Source organism: Nyctereutes procyonoides, unplaced genomic scaffold (genome assembly GCF_905146905.1).
Source record: "Nyctereutes procyonoides isolate TBG_1078 unplaced genomic scaffold, NYPRO_anot_genome, whole genome shotgun sequence".
In the NCBI taxonomy this organism is placed as follows: domain Eukaryota; kingdom Metazoa; phylum Chordata; class Mammalia; order Carnivora; family Canidae; genus Nyctereutes; species Nyctereutes procyonoides.
The window spans coordinates 80,933,490-80,953,960 of NW_026575146.1; the positions used below are offsets into that span (position 1 = coordinate 80,933,490).

General features: G+C 52.0%; 1 protein-coding gene across 4 annotated transcripts in view; it reads right to left on the reverse strand.

The window, feature by feature from the left end:
- Positions 1–20,471, reverse strand: part of SIPA1L3 (signal induced proliferation associated 1 like 3) — a 235,714-nt gene that overhangs the window by 86,600 nt on the left and 128,643 nt on the right. For all 4 annotated transcript variants that reach the window (XM_055309713.1, XM_055309710.1, XM_055309712.1 and 1 more), the window contains exons 3-4: positions 9,227–11,068; positions 4,953–5,083 (exon numbers count right to left, since the gene is read on the reverse strand). In XM_055309713.1, the coding sequence (XP_055165688.1) occupies positions 4,953–5,083; positions 9,227–10,760 (1,665 nt within the window). In that variant the 5' untranslated portion in view covers positions 10,761–11,068. The remainder of the gene's footprint in view (positions 1–4,952; positions 5,084–9,226; positions 11,069–20,471) is intronic.

Genomic DNA, 20,471 nt, shown 5'->3' on the forward strand with positions numbered 1-20,471 from the left:
CCCGATGCGGGACTCGATCCTGAGTCTCCAGGATCATGCCCTGGGCCAAAGGCAGGCGCTCAACCGCTGAGCCACCAGGGCATCCCATGAGCCACCCGGGCGTTCCGAATAAATAAAATCTTAAAAAAAAAATTTCTCTGTGCCTGTTTCCTCATGTATAGAATAGGGATAATGGCAACTACTTCAAAGAGTCGTAAAGACTCAGTAAGCTAATCCACGTGCAGTGCTCAGCATTGTATCTGGCACACAGTGAGTGCTCAGTATGTGGTAGCCATTATTATGTACACACACGTGTCAAATGTATTTGTACAAAGCCATATGCATAGTTAAGAATTTAAATTTAACCTTTAGTAAGAAGGTACAGTTGGCTTTTCTCCCCATTTAACAATATGCTTTGGAGGTTATTTCTATAAACACACACAATCAGGTACCTACTCAACACAAATGAGGCCCTAGTCAATACGCTGTTATTCTTTGCTTTTTTCACTTAATAGGAGAGACTCTCCCTTTTTCACTTTGCACTTACATACTTAAATTCTTCATGAGTGACTGTTACTTTTTTTTTTTTTAATTTTTTTTTTTTTTTTTATTTATGACAGTCACAGAGAGAGAAGGAGAGAGAGGCAGAGACACAGGCAGATGGAGAAGCAGGCTCCATGCACCGGGAGCCCGACGTGGGATTCGATCCCGGGTCTCCAGGATCGCGCCCTGGGCCAAAGGCAGGTGCCAAACCGCTGCGCCACCCAGGGATCCCAGTGACTGTTACTTTTTAAGTCAAAAAGAAAAGACAAATCCAAACCTCTAACCCTAACAAAACCAAGGCCTGTCAAAAACTTGTGTTTGCTGGGCAAAGGGGAAGCTGCTGGGTCAGGAGGCTAGACCATCCCTGGCTGGCTGAGGTGCCCTGTGTCCCGGGAGACATAGAGAGGTCAGCAAGGGGCTCAGGACAGGGCAGGGGCCCGGGGCTCGTCCTGTCCAGGCTGGGGGTGGCGTGGGGCTGACGTTCAGGAGTGTGGTGCCAAAGCCCAGCTCCAAGCCTGTTCCTGCCCTGGCGGGAAGCTCAGTGCTGCCAATGCTCACATCCCATCTGCCGGGAGATGGGGGCCCACATGACTGTCTGCTTGGCGGCTGGGGGTGGCCATCTGGGGCAGGCCAGCCTGCTGGCTTGGAAAACAGCCTGAGCCCCTCACTCTGGACCCCACACCCTAGCTGACGGGAGCCTGATATATGTGCACGTGGACAGGACAGACTCTGCCCGTGAACTCACTGCTCTGCAGCCTCGGGCTACCTCACATGTGCAATCCAGGAGAAGAACCTTCCTGCCGCTCCGGGAGACAGGGAGCAACCAGCACAAAGCCTATTTACAGATGAAGAAACTGAGGAGCCCAGAGGTAAAGCCATCTGTCCAAAGTCACAGCCAGGGAGTGGCAGAGCTGGACTGAACCCAGGGCTGTCTGTTCCCAGAGCCAGAACCCAAAGTGGACCCAAGAGGTAGGGTGCTGAGTAAAGAGCATGGGCTCAGGCTTCAGGCAGCTTGGGTCCATATCCTGGCTCTGCCATTGGGGACCCTGGCAAATGATTATCTCCCAGGAAGCCTCAACCTCCCACCCTCATCTGCACAGTGGGAACAACGGGACCCACATCATGAGATATGGAGAGGATCTGAAGGCTCCAGGCATATAGAACACTTAGGACAGTATCTGGCAAGAACACGTGCTGAGAGTGTTAGCGATTACTACTGCTACTGTTGTTACTACCGTGGGCCGCCTGACTGTCCACCCTGCCAGTGGGATAGGGAGGGCATGAGGAAGAGGCAAGGTCAATCTTGCTCGCCACTGCCCTCCCTTCAAGGCCGAGTCTGCGTGTGGCCTGCATGCATGGGGGCGGGGGGTGGCAGAAGGAGGCCCGGTTGTGCCTGTGAACCCCAAATGAGGGCGGGGGAGGGGCATATTCACAGGACCACCTAGAATGTGACAAAGGGACAGCCGACTGAGACCCCGTCAACTAACTTCACTGGGCTCTTCCCAAGTGCCAGGCCTCGCGTCGCCTAGGTGTAGAACCTCAGAGGGCCCAGTCCTGTGAAACAGGGATTCCCAAGGGAGAAACTGAGTCTCTGAGAAGAGAAGCCAGGTGCCCACTTTCACAGCTAGTGAGTGGCCAAACTAGGAATTCATACCAGGTCTCCAATGTGCCAGATGTGGTCCTGCCTCAGGACCTTTGTACTGGCTGTTCCCTCTGCCTGGAATGCTCTCATCCAGGTGTCCACATGGCTCCTTCTTTCATCTCCTTCAGGTCATGACTCAAATGTTATCTTCCTGGTGATACCTCCCTGGATCATTCTGCCTAAAAACTGAACCATCACTCCTCATGCTTCTTAGCTCTTCCCTGGTTTACTTACTACCTCATCAGGCTTACCACACTGTATGATTTACTGAAGTACATGTGTGTTGCCTGAGGCCTCCCCTACCAGAGTGCAGTCCCACATGCATCTCTGCTGCCTTATTCACTACGGTGCCTAAGGTGCCCGGCGCCAGGTGCAGACAGCGGTGCTGAGTGAATCTCTGGAGAGGGGCAGATGTGTGTCCCCAGACCTGTGTCCCTGAGCACCAGGAGCCTCCTGCCCATTCTGGGGAGGACTGGAGGCTGGTTTTGTGGGTGTGGGGGCTGGGAAGTGGATGGGAGCAGGCACAAGACAGGAGCAGTATTAAGCTTGTTTCACACTTATTGAATAGGAATCATGACAGAAATACTCCACCCCAAGCCAGCATCACTTCGCCTAAGCCTCAGGACTCCCAGTATGTGCAACGCAGGCTGGTATTTTAAAAATTCCTTCTACATAGTCTACTTTTATTAATGAAAAAACAACAACAGGGGCACCTGGGTGGCTCAGTGGTTGAGCATCTGCCTTCAGCTCAGGTCGTGATCCTGGAGTCCCGGAATCCAGTCCCCCATCGGGCTCCCTGCAGGGAGCCTGCTTCTCCCTCTGCCTGTGTCTCTGCTTTTCTGTGTCTCTCATGAATAAATAAAGTAAATCTTAAAAAAAGAAAAGAAAAAAACAACAACACAAAAGCGCTGGCACTGAGGTGAGCTTGGGTCTGCCATGTAGTCTGAGCCGAGTTAGTGGAATCCCAGGGGCTGTGGAGCAGGGGCTAGAGAACAGGTGGACTCTTGGCCCTGCAGCCTACTGGAGGGTGCTCTGGACACGTCCCTTAACCTCTCGGAGCCTGTTTCGTCATCTGGAAGTGAGGATAACAGTGTCTCCATCGTGTAACTGTCATGACATCTAAGTGCATGAATATACGTAAGAGGGTGAAGCGAACATGTGACCTGGCGGTAAGGAGCTCTGCCACAGAACAGCAATTATAACAAATATTATTTATTAGTGTTTGATTATTGTCATTTCACCCAGCAGCTCCTCGGATGTCACGGCACAATCTGATGCACTGTGAGCTGTCCCCTCACATTCTGCCCTGGTGCTCATCTGCCCGTAAAGGTGAGGAGAGGGAGGAGGCGGCTGGAAGACAAGAGGGGCTAGTGACCACCTGTGGTCTGGGACACGGGGTTTTGGGGCTGTGTCTCCTCTGAGCTGCCACAAAGCCTCTGTGTCATCCCATTCCTTCTCAGTGACAGGGTCTTCATGAGGGGATGGGGCTGGAGCCCTTGGTACAGCATCTGCCAGTCTGGATGACATCCAGGCTCGGCTGGCCCCACACCCAAAGCCCCCGGTGGTGGCGGTGGCGGCAGCCTGCTGGGTTCCCATGTCTGGGCAAAGGCCAGGAACAAGGGGGATGGGGCAATGCAGAGCTGAGGGAGACCCACTGTGGGGGGCCTGCCCAGCTGACTACCACCCCTTTCCTGTAAAGGTCATTGTTACTTGGGTCTTTTGGAAATCTCTACTGTTTTTTTCTGGCCTGTTCCCCTCTTTTTGCAGAACTCCCTGGCTGCCTCCTCCATGTGGCTTTGATGGAACTGTCAATCACAGTGTCCTGTCCTGCCCTTGGAGCCAGTGGAGCACATATGATCCAAGCAGAGCCAATCAGAGTCCTCCCCCACAGATTTGGCAGCAAGTGTCTCTTCCCTGTGGAGGAGAACGTCTAAAGATGTAGAAGAGCTGAACCGCCAGTCTCCAGTTTCCTATGACATGGAGACAGCTCGTTGTGGCAGAAGAGAAGAGAATGACATTCACAATGCAAAACAAGAAGCAGAGCTTAGAGGAGCAGAGCGGTCAGGGGGCAGAATTTTGTTGACATCATCTAGGTGCCTGGATCCAGCTATGCCTGAAGCTAGGCCTACCCTGGATTTGTAGTGATGTGAACCAATGAATTCTATTTCTGGCTTCAACCAGTTAGAACTAGTTTTCTGTCCATTACAATTCAGAGTCCTAATTGAGCAGGGTGCCCCCAGCAGGTCTTGTTCCCTAACCACAGTTGATATTTAATCTAGGCAAAGACCTATGACCAAACCAGGACAACGGGTTTCTCTACTCAGACTTGAAAGCACTGGGAGTGTTTTGAGCTGAACAGCATTGACAGAGGCACCTTCTGTGGCTGAGATTCCCCAATTCCGCCCTGCCGGAGGCTTGCTGCCTTAACTCTTTCCATTCTGCAGGACATCTCATGATCCTGAAAGAATCCCTTATAGCTCTCCCTTTTATTTCTTATGCTAACCAGAGTGACTCTCCTGCACATGTAAGAATCTTGGGCTCTCCAAGATTCCAATCCTGGCCTGGCTCCTTATTCACTGACCCCAATTAAGTCATTTAATTTCTCTGAGACTTAGTTTTCTCTTCTGTAAAATGGAGGGACTGCCAAGACTGCCCTCAGGAGGTTATTGGGAGGATTATGAGACATGTAGCTGGGGAAGCACTTGCCCACAGAACATGGCACAGACTAAGAGCCCACAGAGGTGAGCAGCTGTAATTGATGTAAATTAACAACAGTGACAAGACCTACCTCACGGGTCCGGAAGATGATCCTGTACTGGTACTGAGGCCCATGATCCTTGTGGTCCTCCAACTTCTCCCGTTTGATGCTCACAGCCACTGGTCCCAGCTTCTCGTCCACACCGAAGTAATTGGCATGTTCTGAGAGGGAAGAACAGATTGAGTTCCGAGTAAGCTCTTTGGGAAGGGGGGGTGATGTGCCACACCCGGGGCAGGTTCCTGTGTGACCCATGGGATCCTGCTCACACAAACCTCCTGCCTGGTCATGGCCACGCTTGAAAGAAAGACGGATCCCAACACCTGACCTGTGCCACCCCTGCCAAGTCACAGAACTTTTCTGAGCCTCCGTTCCCTCATCTGAGAAGTGGGGGGCCCTGACGCTACCCGTAATTCATGGACTTGATGGGAGGGTGAAATGCAGCTACAAAATATTAAACGCTTAGCAGTGTCTGGCATGTAAAACACCCCGCCTCACTATGATTATCCCAGATTTGCAAATGTTCACCATTAGCTTAGCTGCCGATTAGCCCTAAGAAGTGGCTAAGATTCTATTCTAGAGAGTCACTTTCAGGGCTGCACCACTAGGTTAGATGGACGGTGCAGGCCAAGGTGCTGCTCCACAGCACTCTCATCAGTAAAACGGGATCAGTAAGGACAGACCCACCTTCAGGCACGGTTGTGAGGATTAAATAGGTCAGTAAGCGTGAAGCACTTAGGGCAGAGCCCAGTACACAGTAAGCACAAAAGACATGTTATTATCATCCCAGGGCATGATGTTTGTCAGGGGAAAGGGCCCATGATTCAAGCCTCTGAGTATCACCTTTATCTAGCCACGTTTCTATACACCTCGGACACTTAAACTACTCTATCCTTATGGGGGGGGGGGGGGAATAGAACCTTTGAATCACAGAGCAAGCCTCCTGTTCTCTAAATAACAGCTGTCTCCCGCTCTTCTCTAAACATGCTGCTGTTTGCTAATCCTTCCAGCCAAACAGTTTTCCCTGATGTATAACCCAAATACTTCCTGCTTGTGGTGGATATCCAACAGCAGTGTGTCTTAACCCAAGTCCACAAGGTCAACATCTAACCATGGCCAGGAATTCCTTCCCGTCCCAGTGCTCTGAATATTTAACTGATGGTTCCTGTTCTCCTGTTCTCAGTGAGTCAAAGACTCATCTAAGGCCCAATCAGGTATGTTCATGAACAGCACCAGTCAGACCAGCACCTGCACTGGGTTAAACCATCTCCCCAGCAGTTGGTGAGAGAACAGAAGGATGATCTGCTCTTCAGCTATTAGTGCATTTCTGAAACAGCTGTAGGGGTTGTCTTGCTTTGCACCAATGCAGACCCAGCACCTTGCAGCCCTGCCAACACCGCAGGCACTCAATAGACAATGACCAATGAGTAATTTATTTATAAGCTTCCATGGCTCCAAAGAAATCCACTTTTGAAAGAAAATGGCTTTTTTAAAGCTCCATGATGAGTACTTACTACCTTCCTGATGAAGAACTAGGTGTTTTAATGTACAGTCTTAGATGATCCTCACCACAGTATTTTTTTTTTTTTTTCCCCTCACCACAGTCTTTCATGGTGGTGTTTCCATGTGTGAGTCAAAAAGATGTGTTTGTTCTCTATTGGGTTAGGTACAAATTTTATAAAAAAACAAAACAAAACGCAGAACCAGGTTTGATTGGCTTATTCAAATCCTCGACAGCCTTATTTTTTGACTACTAGGTCTGTCAATTTCAGAGCCTCTGTCAGTGTCTCCTGCTGCCTGTGGATTTGTTCACTCTCCTAACTGTTGCCTTGTCAGTTTTTAATTTATATACCTGAACCCAGGGTGCCAGGTGCAAAAGGCTCACGACTATTCGAGTTTCTTTTCTCCGGGTTAACAACTGTCTGGAATTTTCCCCCTCATTCTTTTATTTTCAATTTCTGTGTCTTTCTGTTTTGGGGGTATGTGATGCTGCCACAATCATCCCCATTCCTCACATGAAGACACAGAATCCAACAACTGAAACGTGTCACGTAGCTAGTAAGATATAAAACAGATGGCCCCAAAACCCGGGCTGTCTAACTTGCAAGGCTGGAGCTCCAGAGACTGCATTCGCTCTGAGCCCCATGGAATGACTTGGGTGACATTTTGTTAGGTTTGACTAAGACACTGGTTTAAAAAAGTTTTTTTTAACTAGTTGCTGTGGAGTACTAGCTGCCTACCCATTGTATTTTTCCCTTCCTCCTTTTCAAGAAAAACACTCTACTTTTAGGGGAGGAAAAGAGAGGCGATTTGTATAGCTAAAAACCTTTAGTTCTCAGCCTGCCTTGTAGATAGGGGTGGTCAGTAAGCAGCTGTGTTTGGATGGGGCTTATGAGAAGCTCTTTAAAGGGGACTGACTTTACAGGAGATGTACGTTTTTGCTCTTACCTTGTCCTCTTTTTCTTTGCCTGGAATCATGGATGCGACAGCAGGAGCTGCAGCAGCTATCTTGGACCAGGAGATTACTCTGGTGGGGGGGCGCTGGAGGCCGTGCACTAAGGCTGGCATACCACTGATGCTGAGGAATAACTATACCAGCCCGGGGCTGTTGATCTCCAGACTTTTTTTATCAGAGAAATAAACTTCTGTGTCCTTAAAGCCTGTCACTGGCAGTTATAAGCATTTCTAAATCAATACAGCTGCCAGAATTAAATATTAGGATAAATCACATTTTTAAAAAAATTAAAAAAACATAAAACAAAAAACAAGGATCCTTGGGTGGCTCAGCGGTTAAGCAGCTGCTTCAGGCTCGGCATGATCCTGGAGTACCAGGACTGAGTCCCACATCCGGCTCCCTGCATGGAGCTTACGTCTCCCTCTGCCGTTGTCTCTGCCTCTCTCTCTCTCTCTCTCTCTGTGTCTCCCATGAATAAATAAAATCTTTTTAAAAATTAAAAAAAAAAACCCACAAAACTTAATTTCAGGAGAATCTTTTTTTTTTTTTTTAAAGATTTTATTTATTCATAGAGACACACAGAGAGAGAGAGACACAGGCAGAGACACAGGCAGAGGGAGAAGCAGGCTCCATGCAGGGAGCCCGATGTGGGACTCAATCCTGGGTCCCCAGGATCACGCCCTGGACTGCAGGCGGCACTAAACCGCTGTGCCACTGGGGCCGCCCTTCAGGAGAATCTTGAAAAAACGAAACAAAACAAAACAGAAAGGCTGGCAACACTGCATAGCCTGCATTTTCTGCCTGATGACAGTGAGATGGAACTGAGCAGGAACTGTCCTTTGCTCAGTCCCTGCCTGTCCTTGTGGGGTCTGCACTATGCTATATGGCCTCCTGTGATTGCGCCATGGACACCAACGCACCTAGTGACGTAGGAAGCCATACTGGCCTACTATTAACACCTTCTTAACATCACCAGCTCTATCTCCAAAGGGGATCTGGAGCCTGCCTGCTTCTTCCTTCTTCCCTGATGCATGGGTTCCCAACCTAGCCTTGTCCATCATCTCCTGCCTGGACCAGTGCCGCACCCTCCTCCATGGTTTCCCCACTTTCCAGATCCCCCACGTCTGTGCCCCAGAGGGAGGTATGAACATCCAAGTCAGATGAGGGCCCTTGACTGCTCAGAGTTCTCTTGTGGCTCCATTTCACTTGGGGTACAGGTGAGAGTCCTCACCGTGGCCCACGAAGTCCCAATCTGCCCGTCACCTCTCTGCCTTGGCTCTGTCCAAATCCTCTCAGTCACTCCGTTCCAGCAAGAGTGGCCTCCTTACTCCTCCTTTAGTGTTTTAGAACTACCGCACTTGCTCTTCCCTGCACCAAAAACACTGTGCCCGGTCTCCACACAGCTCCCTCCAGCCCAGTAATGAGATGGCATCTACCTAGGAGGCCCTCCCAGTGCTTTCCCTACCGCACATGCAGCCTCTGGCGGGACACTATTTCCCTCTCCTCTGCTCTACTTTTCTCCATAGCCCTTGCCACCCTATGACACCTTATAGAATTTACACCTTAATCTAGTTTTGTCTTACACCCGCGCCCCCCTTTAAGTGCTAGGAAGGCAAGATCTTAGTTTTACGCTGGTCTGTGTCCCCAGGTTCTACGAAGTGCCTGGCACACGGCTGAACGCAGCACACAGTCGCTAACTAACTACGCTCTACGGTCTCCTTGCGGCTCCAGGCCTTGGCGAGCTCAGCCCCGCGTCAGGCACCGAGCGAGCCCCCGGGCGCGGCTCCGCTCCTGCACCCGCACTCCCCTCCCTGTGCCCCGGGGCCACGCTGCGGCCGGCGCGCCAGGTCACCTCTGCCCACGAAGTGGTCCTGGTAGTAGCGGGCGCCCAGGTCCACGTGCTCGATGCTGTACTGCCGCGGGCGGCTCTGCGTCCTCTGCTGCTCCTTGGGCACCTCCAGCACCGAGATGCTGGCGTTGGTGCGGTGCGCGCTGAGCGCGGGCTCGGACGCGCGGCCCTCGCCGCCGCCGCCGCCGCCGCCGCCGCCGCCGCCGCCGCCCGGGGAGCCCACGGCCGCCCGCGAGAAGCTCACGTTGCGCTCGCACTCGCCGCCGATCTCGTTGCGGAAGTGCGGGCAGCTGAGCAGCAGCTCGTTGCTGTTGTCGTCGCCCAGGTCCTGCTCCAGGTTCTCCTTGCAGTTCAGGTCCTCCGTGCTGGGGAAGGCGGCGTCCAGGCCGCCCAGGCCATGGGCCCGCGCCGCCGACAGCGCCGCCGTGGCGGAGGCGGCCGAGGCGCCCGTGGTGGTGTTGCGCCGCTGCGCCGTGGCCACCCTGTTGGCCGCGGCCTCGTTGAGGTCGAACAGCATGCTCTGCACGTCGAAGTGCGCGAAGCTCTTCTGGCAGACCCACGGGCGGCCGGCCTCGGGCGGGCTGCGGCCCTCCTCGGCCTCCCCCGGGGCCCGGCCCGCCTCGCCGTCCGCCTTCGCGCTGCGCAGCTTCCGGAAGATGGAGGAGTCCGCGGCGTCCCCGCCCAGGCCGCGCGCCGCCTTCTTCCGGGCCTTCTCCTTCTCCTTGGCCGGCTGCAGCGCCAGGAGGCCGTCCCTGGCCGGCGGCCCGTTGCGCGGGTCCCCCTTGGCCCCGCCGCTGCCCCCCGGCGCGTGGGGCCCGGGCTCGGCCTGCAGCAGCTCGCGGAGGCTCTGCGGGCCCGCGGCCTCGGGCTGCTCGCCGCGGAACCCGTTGAGAATGTCAAAGAAGCTCTGCTCGGGCACGGCCTGCACGTCGATGGAGGACGTGCTCCCGTACTCGCGGAAGAGGGGCAGGGCCCCCGTGTGCCGGGGCCCCCGAGGCTCCCCCGCGTCCTCCGCGTCACACTCGCTCAGGGTGATCTCGCTGCTGCTGCGGTGCCGCAGGGGCAGGAAGGCCCTGCCGGGGGACCGGGGCCACCCGTCCTGGAATTCCACGTCTTTGGACCGTCTCCTGGAGAGTCGGTGGAAGGCTTTGGGCCCCGAGGAGGCCGGGGCGCCGGCCGGGGGCTGTCCGTTCTGTAGGCTCCTCATGGAATGGGCCACCTTTGTGGCCTTGGGGCCGTCGGCGTCCTGGGAGGGGCTTGGGTTGTTCTGCTCCCGCAGGGCCTCCCGCTTGGGCGGCCAGTCGGCCACTCTTGCGCGCACACCCATCTTGGGCACTGCGGGGGTGGTGGGACTGGGGCGGGTGGTGGCGCTGACGGGGCTCTCCCCCATGGGCTGGGGCACCCCGCCGTTCTGAACCCAGAATCCCATGGGAGCATAGTCCCCTGCGTGGGGCCCGGGGAGGACGTCGGCCCCCCTGGCCCCGCAACTGGCTGCCAGGTCCACACCATCATTGGGAATGGGCCGATAGGTGGTCATAGTCCACGGGCACTGGAATGCTACTGGCCCCCGTGAGCTGTGGAGTGATTTTATGGGGTCCCCTGGCCCTCAGCCATTGTTCAGGGCCGCCAGTCCCAGGATGAAGGATGCTGGCCCCTGAAGCCTGACGGGAAGGTTGTGAGTCTGTGGAGTCCAGTTCTCCACCATCGCTGTGGACGACTGTGCCAGGACAACCTCAGGAGGCAGGTGCTGTCCTGGGGTCTCCAGACGGAGTGGCTCAACAGGACAGAGCTAGCAGCCGATGTGGGTGAGGGCCGGCAGGCTGCAGGGCTGTCCTCCCTGCCATGCTGAAAAAGGAGAGAAGGCAAAGGTGAGAGGTGATGGTACCTGTTCCCAGAGAAAGACTTTTGTGTGACAGCTTTATACTCATTTTAAAAAAACTTGTTGATTATGGAAAATTTCAAACATACTCAAAGCAGAGAAGAGGACCATGAGTACCCAACCAGCTTCAACAACAGTTAACCATTCCCCATTCCTGTTTCATCTATCCACTCATACCCTACGTTTTTTTTTTTTTAATTGGACAGAATATTTTAGAGTATATCCCAAGTATCAGCTCATTTCACTTGTAAAAACTTAAGCTTGTATATCTAGCAGTTAAGGCCTTTAAAAAATTAACCTCACTACCTTTATCACACCCATCTAGATTAACAAGAATTCTTTAATATCATGTAATACCTCCATATATCTGCATTACATTTCCCCCCTTGTCTCAAAGGTGTATTTTAGGGTTGGTGTTTATTCAAATCAGGATCCAAATAAGATCCCTACTCTATTCTGGCAGATATATTTCTTAAGTCTCTTCTATTCCATGACGTCTCCCCTTTATTTTGACACTATTCATCTGCAGAAGGAATGAGGTCACTGTCCCATGGAGTTTCCCACTTTCAGAATCTGGCTGACTTTTCCCTTGTGGTGTCATGAAACACGTTCCTCCGCCCTCCGTGGGTTCTGCAGGTAGAAGCTGGCCTGTTGTCTATCTGTCCTGCAGTCTTCCTGACCAGCCACCCCACCAGAAAGGAAGTAAAAATGATAGATAAGTCACCATGAACACTGGAAGATTTGGGGGAGGGGAGGTCTCTGGAACCCTACATGATGAATAGATACCATGAGCCAGAAAATCAGCTCCTGCACTTCTTTGCTGAGATCTCCCCAGTGGCTCCTTACTGCATTAGAATCCAGTCCAAATCCTCTTTTGGCCCACAAGCCCCACGGCCTCTGACCCTTGCCAGTCCTCCTGATGCCTCTCCCCATCCCTAAGATCCCATTGCACTGGCCCTCTTTTCTGTTCTGCTGATAGACCAAACCCCACCCAGGAGATCTGCATAGCCTTCCTTGGTTCTTCACCAGGCTGGCTCCCTTGCATGATGTCAACTCTTCAATGAAGCCTTCCCTACAAAGAGAAGCCCACTAGTGACTAATGGTGTTTTCTGAGGAAAGGGAAGGCCATGTGTGTGTGTAGTGGATATTTCCTAACTTGTGCCCCTAAGTATGGAGCAAGCTAGCAGAGAAAGAACCAGGGGGCAGCATGAAGCAGATTCATGGAGCAAAACAGTGAGGCAAGCTTGTAACATCTGAGAAAGTGAGAAATCAGAAGGGGGCGGGGGGGGGGGAGTGTGGAGCAGGAGTATACTCCTCTTCCTACTCCCAAGGGAGCATTCCTGAAGCTGTTGCAGGGAGGCATGCAGGGAAGGGAAGTGGAAAGCCCCCAGGGTCAGGTTGGTTAAGGGAGACAGGAGCAAGGCCAGGTGGGGCTGGGTGAGCAGCACAGCAGAGACATTTCTACAGAGGCAGGTGGGCCTCAGCTCCAGTGACCCAGGTTTTCAGGAATGTGGATGCCACATCATTGGATTTGTGAACTGAAACCAGGAAATCTTGAATTGGATGCAATTTCTCCCAGTTTGAAAAACAAAAATAACAGCAGCAACAACAACCAACTACCAAGCAGAGAAGATCTCTACAAGGATTTTCAAGAAACTGCTAACGGTGGTTGCCTCTGAAGGGGAACTAGGTCTCTTTACCCCCATTCCCACCCCCTTCTCCTGCTTCACTTTGCTCTTTAGTACTTAAGAATATACTCACTTATTTCTCTTATTTATTCCTGATCTCCACCCCATAAGAACGTGAGATACTAGGATCTAACTGTTGTCTTGAAAGTAGGGGAAGGAAGGAACCTTAGTTTTCATTGTACACCACGGGCTATACCTTTTGAATTACTTGTACGTACTTCTAGTCAATAAATACATACTTAAGACCATTACCAACAAAAACCAAAGAAGGGTGAACGAAATAAGTATTCGGGCCAAATCTGGGCAGGGGATGCCGGGTTGTGACCTCTGGTGATCGGTCAGTGCAGCAGCTTTGCCCGAGACGAGTGCCTGAGGCTTGCCCTATAAGTTACTGGACCCTGGATCCCAGGCCAAACTGGGGTGTCCGGATTGGCCAGGGGCCCTTCTTGTGCTTGGCAGCCCACTCTCACCTTTGGGTCAGCTTGATAGAGCACAGAGGATTAGCCCTTTGAGGCCACGTTTGGGCTGGCTGGGAAAACCAGTGGCCCAGATGCGACCCTGACTTGCTTATGCAAGCACCTCCTGACAGATGGGCTCTGCTGACGGCATTTTGTTTCCAGCTCAGACAGAAACCCCCAATCTGTTTTGTTCCCTTCTGTGAAAACACACAGATGTTTCTGAGGTTCTGGGGTCTTTCCATAGATCCCTTCCTGGAGCAGGTGTAGCCAAGTCTCCCTGTGATGCTCAGAGGCTGACTGATACTCAGTCTCTGTGGGATTCAGGGACTGGTGCACACTGGTCCCTTTCCAGCTGCCTGCTGTGGAGCTTCCCCCCACCGAAGAGCTCTCCCATCTTCCTGATGGGAAACTGCCCACTATGAGGGCCAGAATGCCTGGGTTCTGATCCTGGTACGCCATGGACTGGTTATTAAAACTGTGACTCAGTTTCAATCTGTAAAATGGGGACAGTACCACCTATCTCATGGCCACTACTTTTTTTTTTTTTTAAGATTTTATTTATTTATTCATGACAGAGAGGCAGAGACACAGGCAGAGGGAGAAGCAAAGCAGACTCCCTGAGGGGAGCCCGATGCAGGACTGGATCCCAGGACCCCAGGATCACGGGATCACGCCCTGACCTGAAGGCAGATGCTCAACCACTGAGCCACCCAGGCGCCCCCTCATGGCCACTACTATTAGCAGGGTTCCTTCCTTCATGAATCTTCTCCTTCCCCTAATTACAGAAACACAGCTAGGGGTGGGCTCTGCGGCTGAGTGTTCTCCGCTGGATCTCTCTGCACAAGTTCTGTCTCCAGTATTCCTTGGCTCCTGCCTCTTCTCTAGACTGCTCCTCTGGCCTCCTGGTGATCTGTAAGCCCCTGATAAATTCGGCTTCTGCCCAAGACTGTCCAGCGTGGCTTCTGCCACTGGCCCTGGAGGACCCCGACTAATACATAGTGCCGTGTGTAAGGAAGGCAGCGGGGATGGTGAATGGGAAAAACGGAGATGGCAGCAAAACGAGGGGCAAGTGGCAGTGGGAGAGTCAGGTGGGATGCATGTGGCTGCAAGTAACAAAATCCTGTCCACTGGTGGCTCGGGCAATAACGGCATTTCATTATCCTATGTAACAAGGAGGCCAGACATGGTGACTCCACTCTGGAATGACGTCAGGGATTGTCTCTCCTCCCACCCCATCATCCTCTGCTTCCCTGAGTGAGCTGCTGGCTTACATCTTTGGCTTTTGGCCTCAGAATAGCAAGCTGGCAGCCACAGCCATGCTTCTCACTGAACCATGGGCAGGGGGAAAGAAAGGGATGACATAAGACTATTCTTACTTCTTACCCATCTGACCCTAATCAGGAAGGACAGTGTTTGCCAGAACATTCCCCCACCTCACCAGACTTTCTTTTATGCCTAATTGGCCAGAATGTGGTCACATATGGCCGCTCCAGGTGCAGGGAAAGCCAAGAATCTGGGATCATCCGGGTTGCCCTTGGGCCAGTGAGGACTTACCTCTGGGGCTGGCCACACTGGCTCCCTAAAAAAATTGTCAGTCTGTTAGAGGACCAGGCACCCAATAGCGTATTTGTATAAATGCTCCCAGACTGTCACTTGTGAAGAAGAGGAGGAAGTTGAGCTGAGGGGGTGCTCCCTTTTCAGGCCCCCCCAAGCCTGGGAGGCTGGAACAGCAAACATGTAGGCGAGCGCCACAGCTGCAATGTTCTGGCTCTGAAGGGCCTTGTTCTTCCATGAAGAAGCCACGATGTCTCCCAGAACCTCCCAGGGCAGAGGGAAAAACACGAGCCTTCAGGTGGTAGACACTCGGGGTTTGCTTCCTGGCCTCTATGACTCCTTTTTCCAGAAACAGCCTAGATTTCCCTTTGGGAATCTGTCTTCTCTGACTCCCACCCAGTGGGCTAGAGGAGGAGCTCTTTCCTGAGCTCAGAAACAAACTATGTAACCTGATTAGGACCAGTGACACCCAGTGACGTTGTTGCCAAGAGTCCTGGGGCTGAAGGCTGTGCTTTTTCTTCTTACCTGGAGTCTGGGAGGATATGAGGGATGGAATCACTGCAGCCATCTTGAGACCATGAGGGAAGAGCCATTTGTGAGGGGGGCTGAAGTGGGGGGCATTTGGGGGCTGTTGTCATCACTTTAGTCTGAGTCATTGTGGACCCGAAGCCACCACTCTTCTTCCCACCATTAGATGTTTTAGTTACACAACAAAATGACATTTATAGCAGCAGCTACCATGAATGTGATCCTTCTATAGTCTTGGTCCTTCTCTAAGTGCTTTACATTTGTTAACTCTCTTAACTCCACAACAACTCTGTGAGGGAGGCATCTCCATTTTAACGTAAGGAAACCAACAGATGAAGTACTGTGCCCAAGGCCAGACGGCCACAAGGTGGCAGAGTTGGGAATGATCCTGATGTCAGGCAGTCCTTAGTTCAAGCACCAGCCCTCTGGTTGTCCAGTGGGCAAAGTCCTGGACCTCCGATTCTCCTTTTCCTCACTGGTGACACACCATAAAGTATCTCCAGATCCAACTGCTTCTCTGAGCTCCAGACTCTGGTAGCCACCAGCCTGCTCGACATCACCACATATGTTAGGTCAAGATGCACTGCAAACTAACCATTACCAACCGGAACCTCCGATCTGTCCCCATCCACAAAACTTCCTTCTCAGAAGCAGATGGGCTAAGTTATGCCACAGTAACAGAGGACCCCGAGTACTAAGGGCTTACACAACAAAGGTCTGTGTCTTTTCTTTTAAGATTTTATTTGGGAGAGAGAAAGAGAGAGAGAGGACAAGGTGGTGGTGGCGGTCAGAGGGAGAAGCAGACTCCCCACTGAGCAGGGAGCCGGACTCGGAGCTCGATCCCAGGACCACAGGCTCATGACCTGAGCTGAAGGCACACACTTAACCGACTGAGCCACCCAGGCACCCCAAGATTAGTTTCTTGTTCATACTGTATATCCAGCACGGGTGGGCCAAGGGCCTTCTCATGCCAGCTTTACTCCCAGTTGACAGACCAGTCCTTCCATGAGACCCAGCCAACTTCACAGGTAAGGGACATGCCTAAACCACAGGACAGCCCTCAAAGTTCCTGCTCAGTAATGACACATACCACTTCTCTTGCATCTCATTGGCTAAATCCAGTCATCCATCTGAGACTGGTGCCGACAGAGTGGTACACCAGAATATCTGTCAGAACAGAAATGCCACCTTCTTCTTCCCCATCTCAGTGAAAAGCACTTTCTTGCATCCAAGGGCCCCACTGGAAACTCACCTCAGTGAGTTACATAATTAGAGGAGAGCCTTTCCTCTTCTTCGTAATTACGTTAAGGGCAAGCTCAGTAGAGTGACATCTCTCCAACTTCTGTTTCAGAGCAGCAACTTCTTCAGATCTGGGTGGCTCATATTTTTTTACCAAGTTTCTCATACTTTTCATTATATCTAGTAACTGTGATAAGCAAGTTCTGTTCTCTTGTGTCCTGAGTAACTGTGAGGTGTTCTCTTGTGTTCTCTAGTAACTGTGATAAGCAAGTTCTGAGTTCTTGTGTCCAATCCACTAAACCACGTCCTGCTGACTCTCCCACAGCAGCTCCGACTCCATCCTTCCCTCCCATCACTTCCCCTGGTCTGAGCGGGGTGACTATACACCACACTCTGTTACCTCTGCTTCTGCTCCCCTACCTAAGTGCCTTTTTCCATGCAGTAGGATTCATATTCACATTTGAATCTTAGTATAAATTCAAATCTTAGGATAAAGTTCAAAATCCTTACCTCGGCCCTCAAGGCTACCTTCCTCTTCTCCTTGCTGTGGGAACCCAGGCCACAACATCCTTCTTTCAGTTCCACTTACTGCTTCTCCTGCTTGTTGCCTCAGGGCCTTTGCACAGGCCATTCTGGTTGCCCTTGCCTAGACTGTTCTTTCTTAGGACTCAGGACAAATATCACTTTCTCCACAAGACGTTCCCTTCTCATGAACCTTGTTTAATCCCCAATCTGAGCTCTCAGAGCATTTCTCTTTGGGATTGCCTGCATCAATGTATGTCTGTAATTTACCATGTAATGAACTGTTTGCCACATGTAAGGTTTGTGAGGCACTGAAATGTCTTTATTACTGCCTGCATCTCTGGCACAGGCCTGACACACAAGAGGCCATTAGTAAATATCTGCTAAATACATGCGAGGACGGATCACAACCTCACTCAGTCCAGGAAGAACACTGGCTCAGGCAGGATCTGTGACCTGAGCGGGGGTGGCACTTGCCTGGTGACCCACTGTGTCTGCCCCTGGGAAGAAGCAGGTTCAGAAAGCTGAAAGTAATGCATGGAGTGTGTGTGTGTGTTGTGTGTGTACACTGCCCCTTCATAGGTTTCTGGATGGGGGAGGGAGTAGGTATCCAAAGCTTCCTTCCTAGACAGCCTTCCGTGTCCAAGGGTGTCCCCACCTGCTCCAAGTGCTACCCTTCATGGACGTGTGATCCAGTCACTGCAATGGGGACCCGGGAGGACCTAAGAACTGGTCAGTTTAGGGTTGTGGCACCAAGCCTGAGGGCTGCTCTCGGGCCTGGGGGGAAATGGTGACCCGACTGCATGCACCTGGCAATTCAGTAGTTTCTGGGCACGTACAAGTTATTCATTTGTCCAGTAAGAACTAGTCTGTCCAGCTTATTCATTCATACAACAAACACCTATCACATTCTTACAAATCATTTAGTCCAGAAAATTCATTCAATCAAGAGTGCAAAAAAAAAAAAAAATCAAAAGAGTGCTAATACCTTCTTCTTTTATTGAACATTGACCAGGCATGTATAATCCATTCATTTCACAAACACCAAGCACTTAAAATCAGATCATTTTATCAACAGATTTCTCAGGCACCTACTATGTGCTACCGCAGGTGCTAAAGATATAGGCCTGAGCAGGACAGTCCACACCCCCCTCTCCTGAACTTCCAGGAGAGGGACGCCACTGAAATCAGTCAACAGAGACAGAAAACAAGGTGACTTCAAAGGGTGGTCAGCAGTTTAAAGGAATAAAACGTTGACACAGGTGGCGCTGGGCACTACTCTCAACAGGGGGGCGGGGAGGGCAGTCGGGAGGGCTCGTTGTGGGGTGCCATCGGATCCAAAGAGAGGGCGCCTGCCCCACACCCGGTATGCTGATGAACGAGCCCGACATGCATGGGCAGGAAAGCTGGGAGTGGCCAGTGTACGAGGCCCCGTGGGCTTGTCCAAGGCAGTAGTTCTCCCCCACTGTCCATTAGAGGCACCAGGGGAGCTTTGTAAAAATATAGGTGTTCACACTCCACCCCCAGAGAGTCTGAATCAGCTGGTCTGGGGTGGGGACCAGGCCAGAGAGCCTTTTCCAAAGCTCTGCAGCTGATTCTACTATACCACCAGGGCTGAGGACAGAGGAACAGAGAGCAAAGAAAGGAGGGCCTGACACCAAGCCCCGATTTGCTGCAAACACAAGAGGGCAAGCCCATCAGCCAGAGCAGGCCCACGCAGAGAGGCAGGAGAGCAGGTGTCCAGGAGGCCCCGGCAGAGGGTGTGGTCTGGGGAGGAGCAGGTGGTCCACAGGGCTGGAGGCTGCTGAGAGGGTCACATACAGTGACAGTTACTGGTCTGAAGGGCACTGGTGACCACAGCAGGAGGTATTTCAGGGAAACTGCTGCTCTGGGACGCCTGTCACACCCCTTGTCCCCCCTGTTGCCGGCCTACCCTGTCTTCTTCCTACTGTACACTAGACACTATGGCTCCCATCCTCCTTTGCTGAGTTCCCAGGGGTCTGCACACACCCTATACTACAGAAGTAGTTCACTGGATTTTTAAGCCTCTGCGTATCTTTGGTCCTCCTTGGACTTTGAGCAGCTCCAAGTCTGCAGGGGACTGGGGTCTACCACACGTGTTCCTGCCCCACAGGCAGGGTAGGGGGTGATAATGTAGTGGTGGCAGTAGTAACACTTGGCATATACTATCGTGCGTTATAATAACCGTATGAATAACGTTCTGGCATGCCCATTTCACAGATGAGGCAAAGGTCACGTGGCCAGGTCACACGGTGGGTAGGTAGGTGCAGCAGCTAGGCCCCAAACCTCGTCAGTTTGGCTTCCACACCTTCACCACTACACTCTAAACAAGAGGCGGAAGCCCGAATGAGCGTGTTGTGTGAATACACAAATGACTGCATCTTCAAAAACCAATTCATAAGGACAAAACTCTAGAAAGTTAGCAAAAGCTCGGCAGATTTCAGGTTAAGGATCTGTTTTCTCCCCTCTAGGTCTTCCTTCACTTACTGGAAATTCAAGCATACACAGGACAACTTTAGGGCTCCCTCAGGAAACAAAACGGATGGAACTTCCCGACATCTCATTAGGAAGCCCCGAGGCAGAGACGGCTCCATCGGCCTAAAAAAAACGAGGAGCAGGGCCCTGACCAAGGCCTCCCTGGCTGCCTGCTACTCTGATCCGTTTTTGACTCTCCATGCTTCTGACACGGGATGTGTGGATTTCCCACACCAGGCAACTCTCTAGTTCTCCGCAGACACCAACTGGGTACCCTACACTTTAATTCAATCCCGACACTACCTGGAGTTGGCACAGATGCCACGGGTTCAGGGCTCAGTTCCACCAGACTGCTCCCCACATCGGATGCTAATCACAAGTCAGGGGTCCCCAGGTTACCCGCACTGTCTGTCTGACTTGGCTACAAATTGGGGTTCCTAGGACTCCCTCCTTAGGTTTGGTCATTTGCTGTAACAGCTCACAGAACTGAGATAACTTTACCTACTATTGCTGGTTTCTTATAAAAGATACAAGCGAACGGTCAAATGAAGAGATACTCAAGATGAAGTCCAGAAGGGTCTTGAGCTGCAGGAGCTTCTGCTCCCACGGAATTTGGGGTGCACCGCCTTCCCAGTACGTGGATACACTCATCAGCCTAGAAGCTCTCTGAACTCTGTCCTCTAGGGTTTTGTGGAGGCTGCATTATGTGGGCATGATTGATTACATCACCAGCCACTGGCGGCTGGAGCAATCTCCAGCACCCCCTCTTCTGCAGAGGTCAGGGGGGTGGGGCTGAAAGGTCCAACCTTCTAATCACACGGTTGGTTTCCCTGGCAACCAGCCCCTATCCCGAAGCTATCTAGGAGTCCACCAAGAATCTTCTC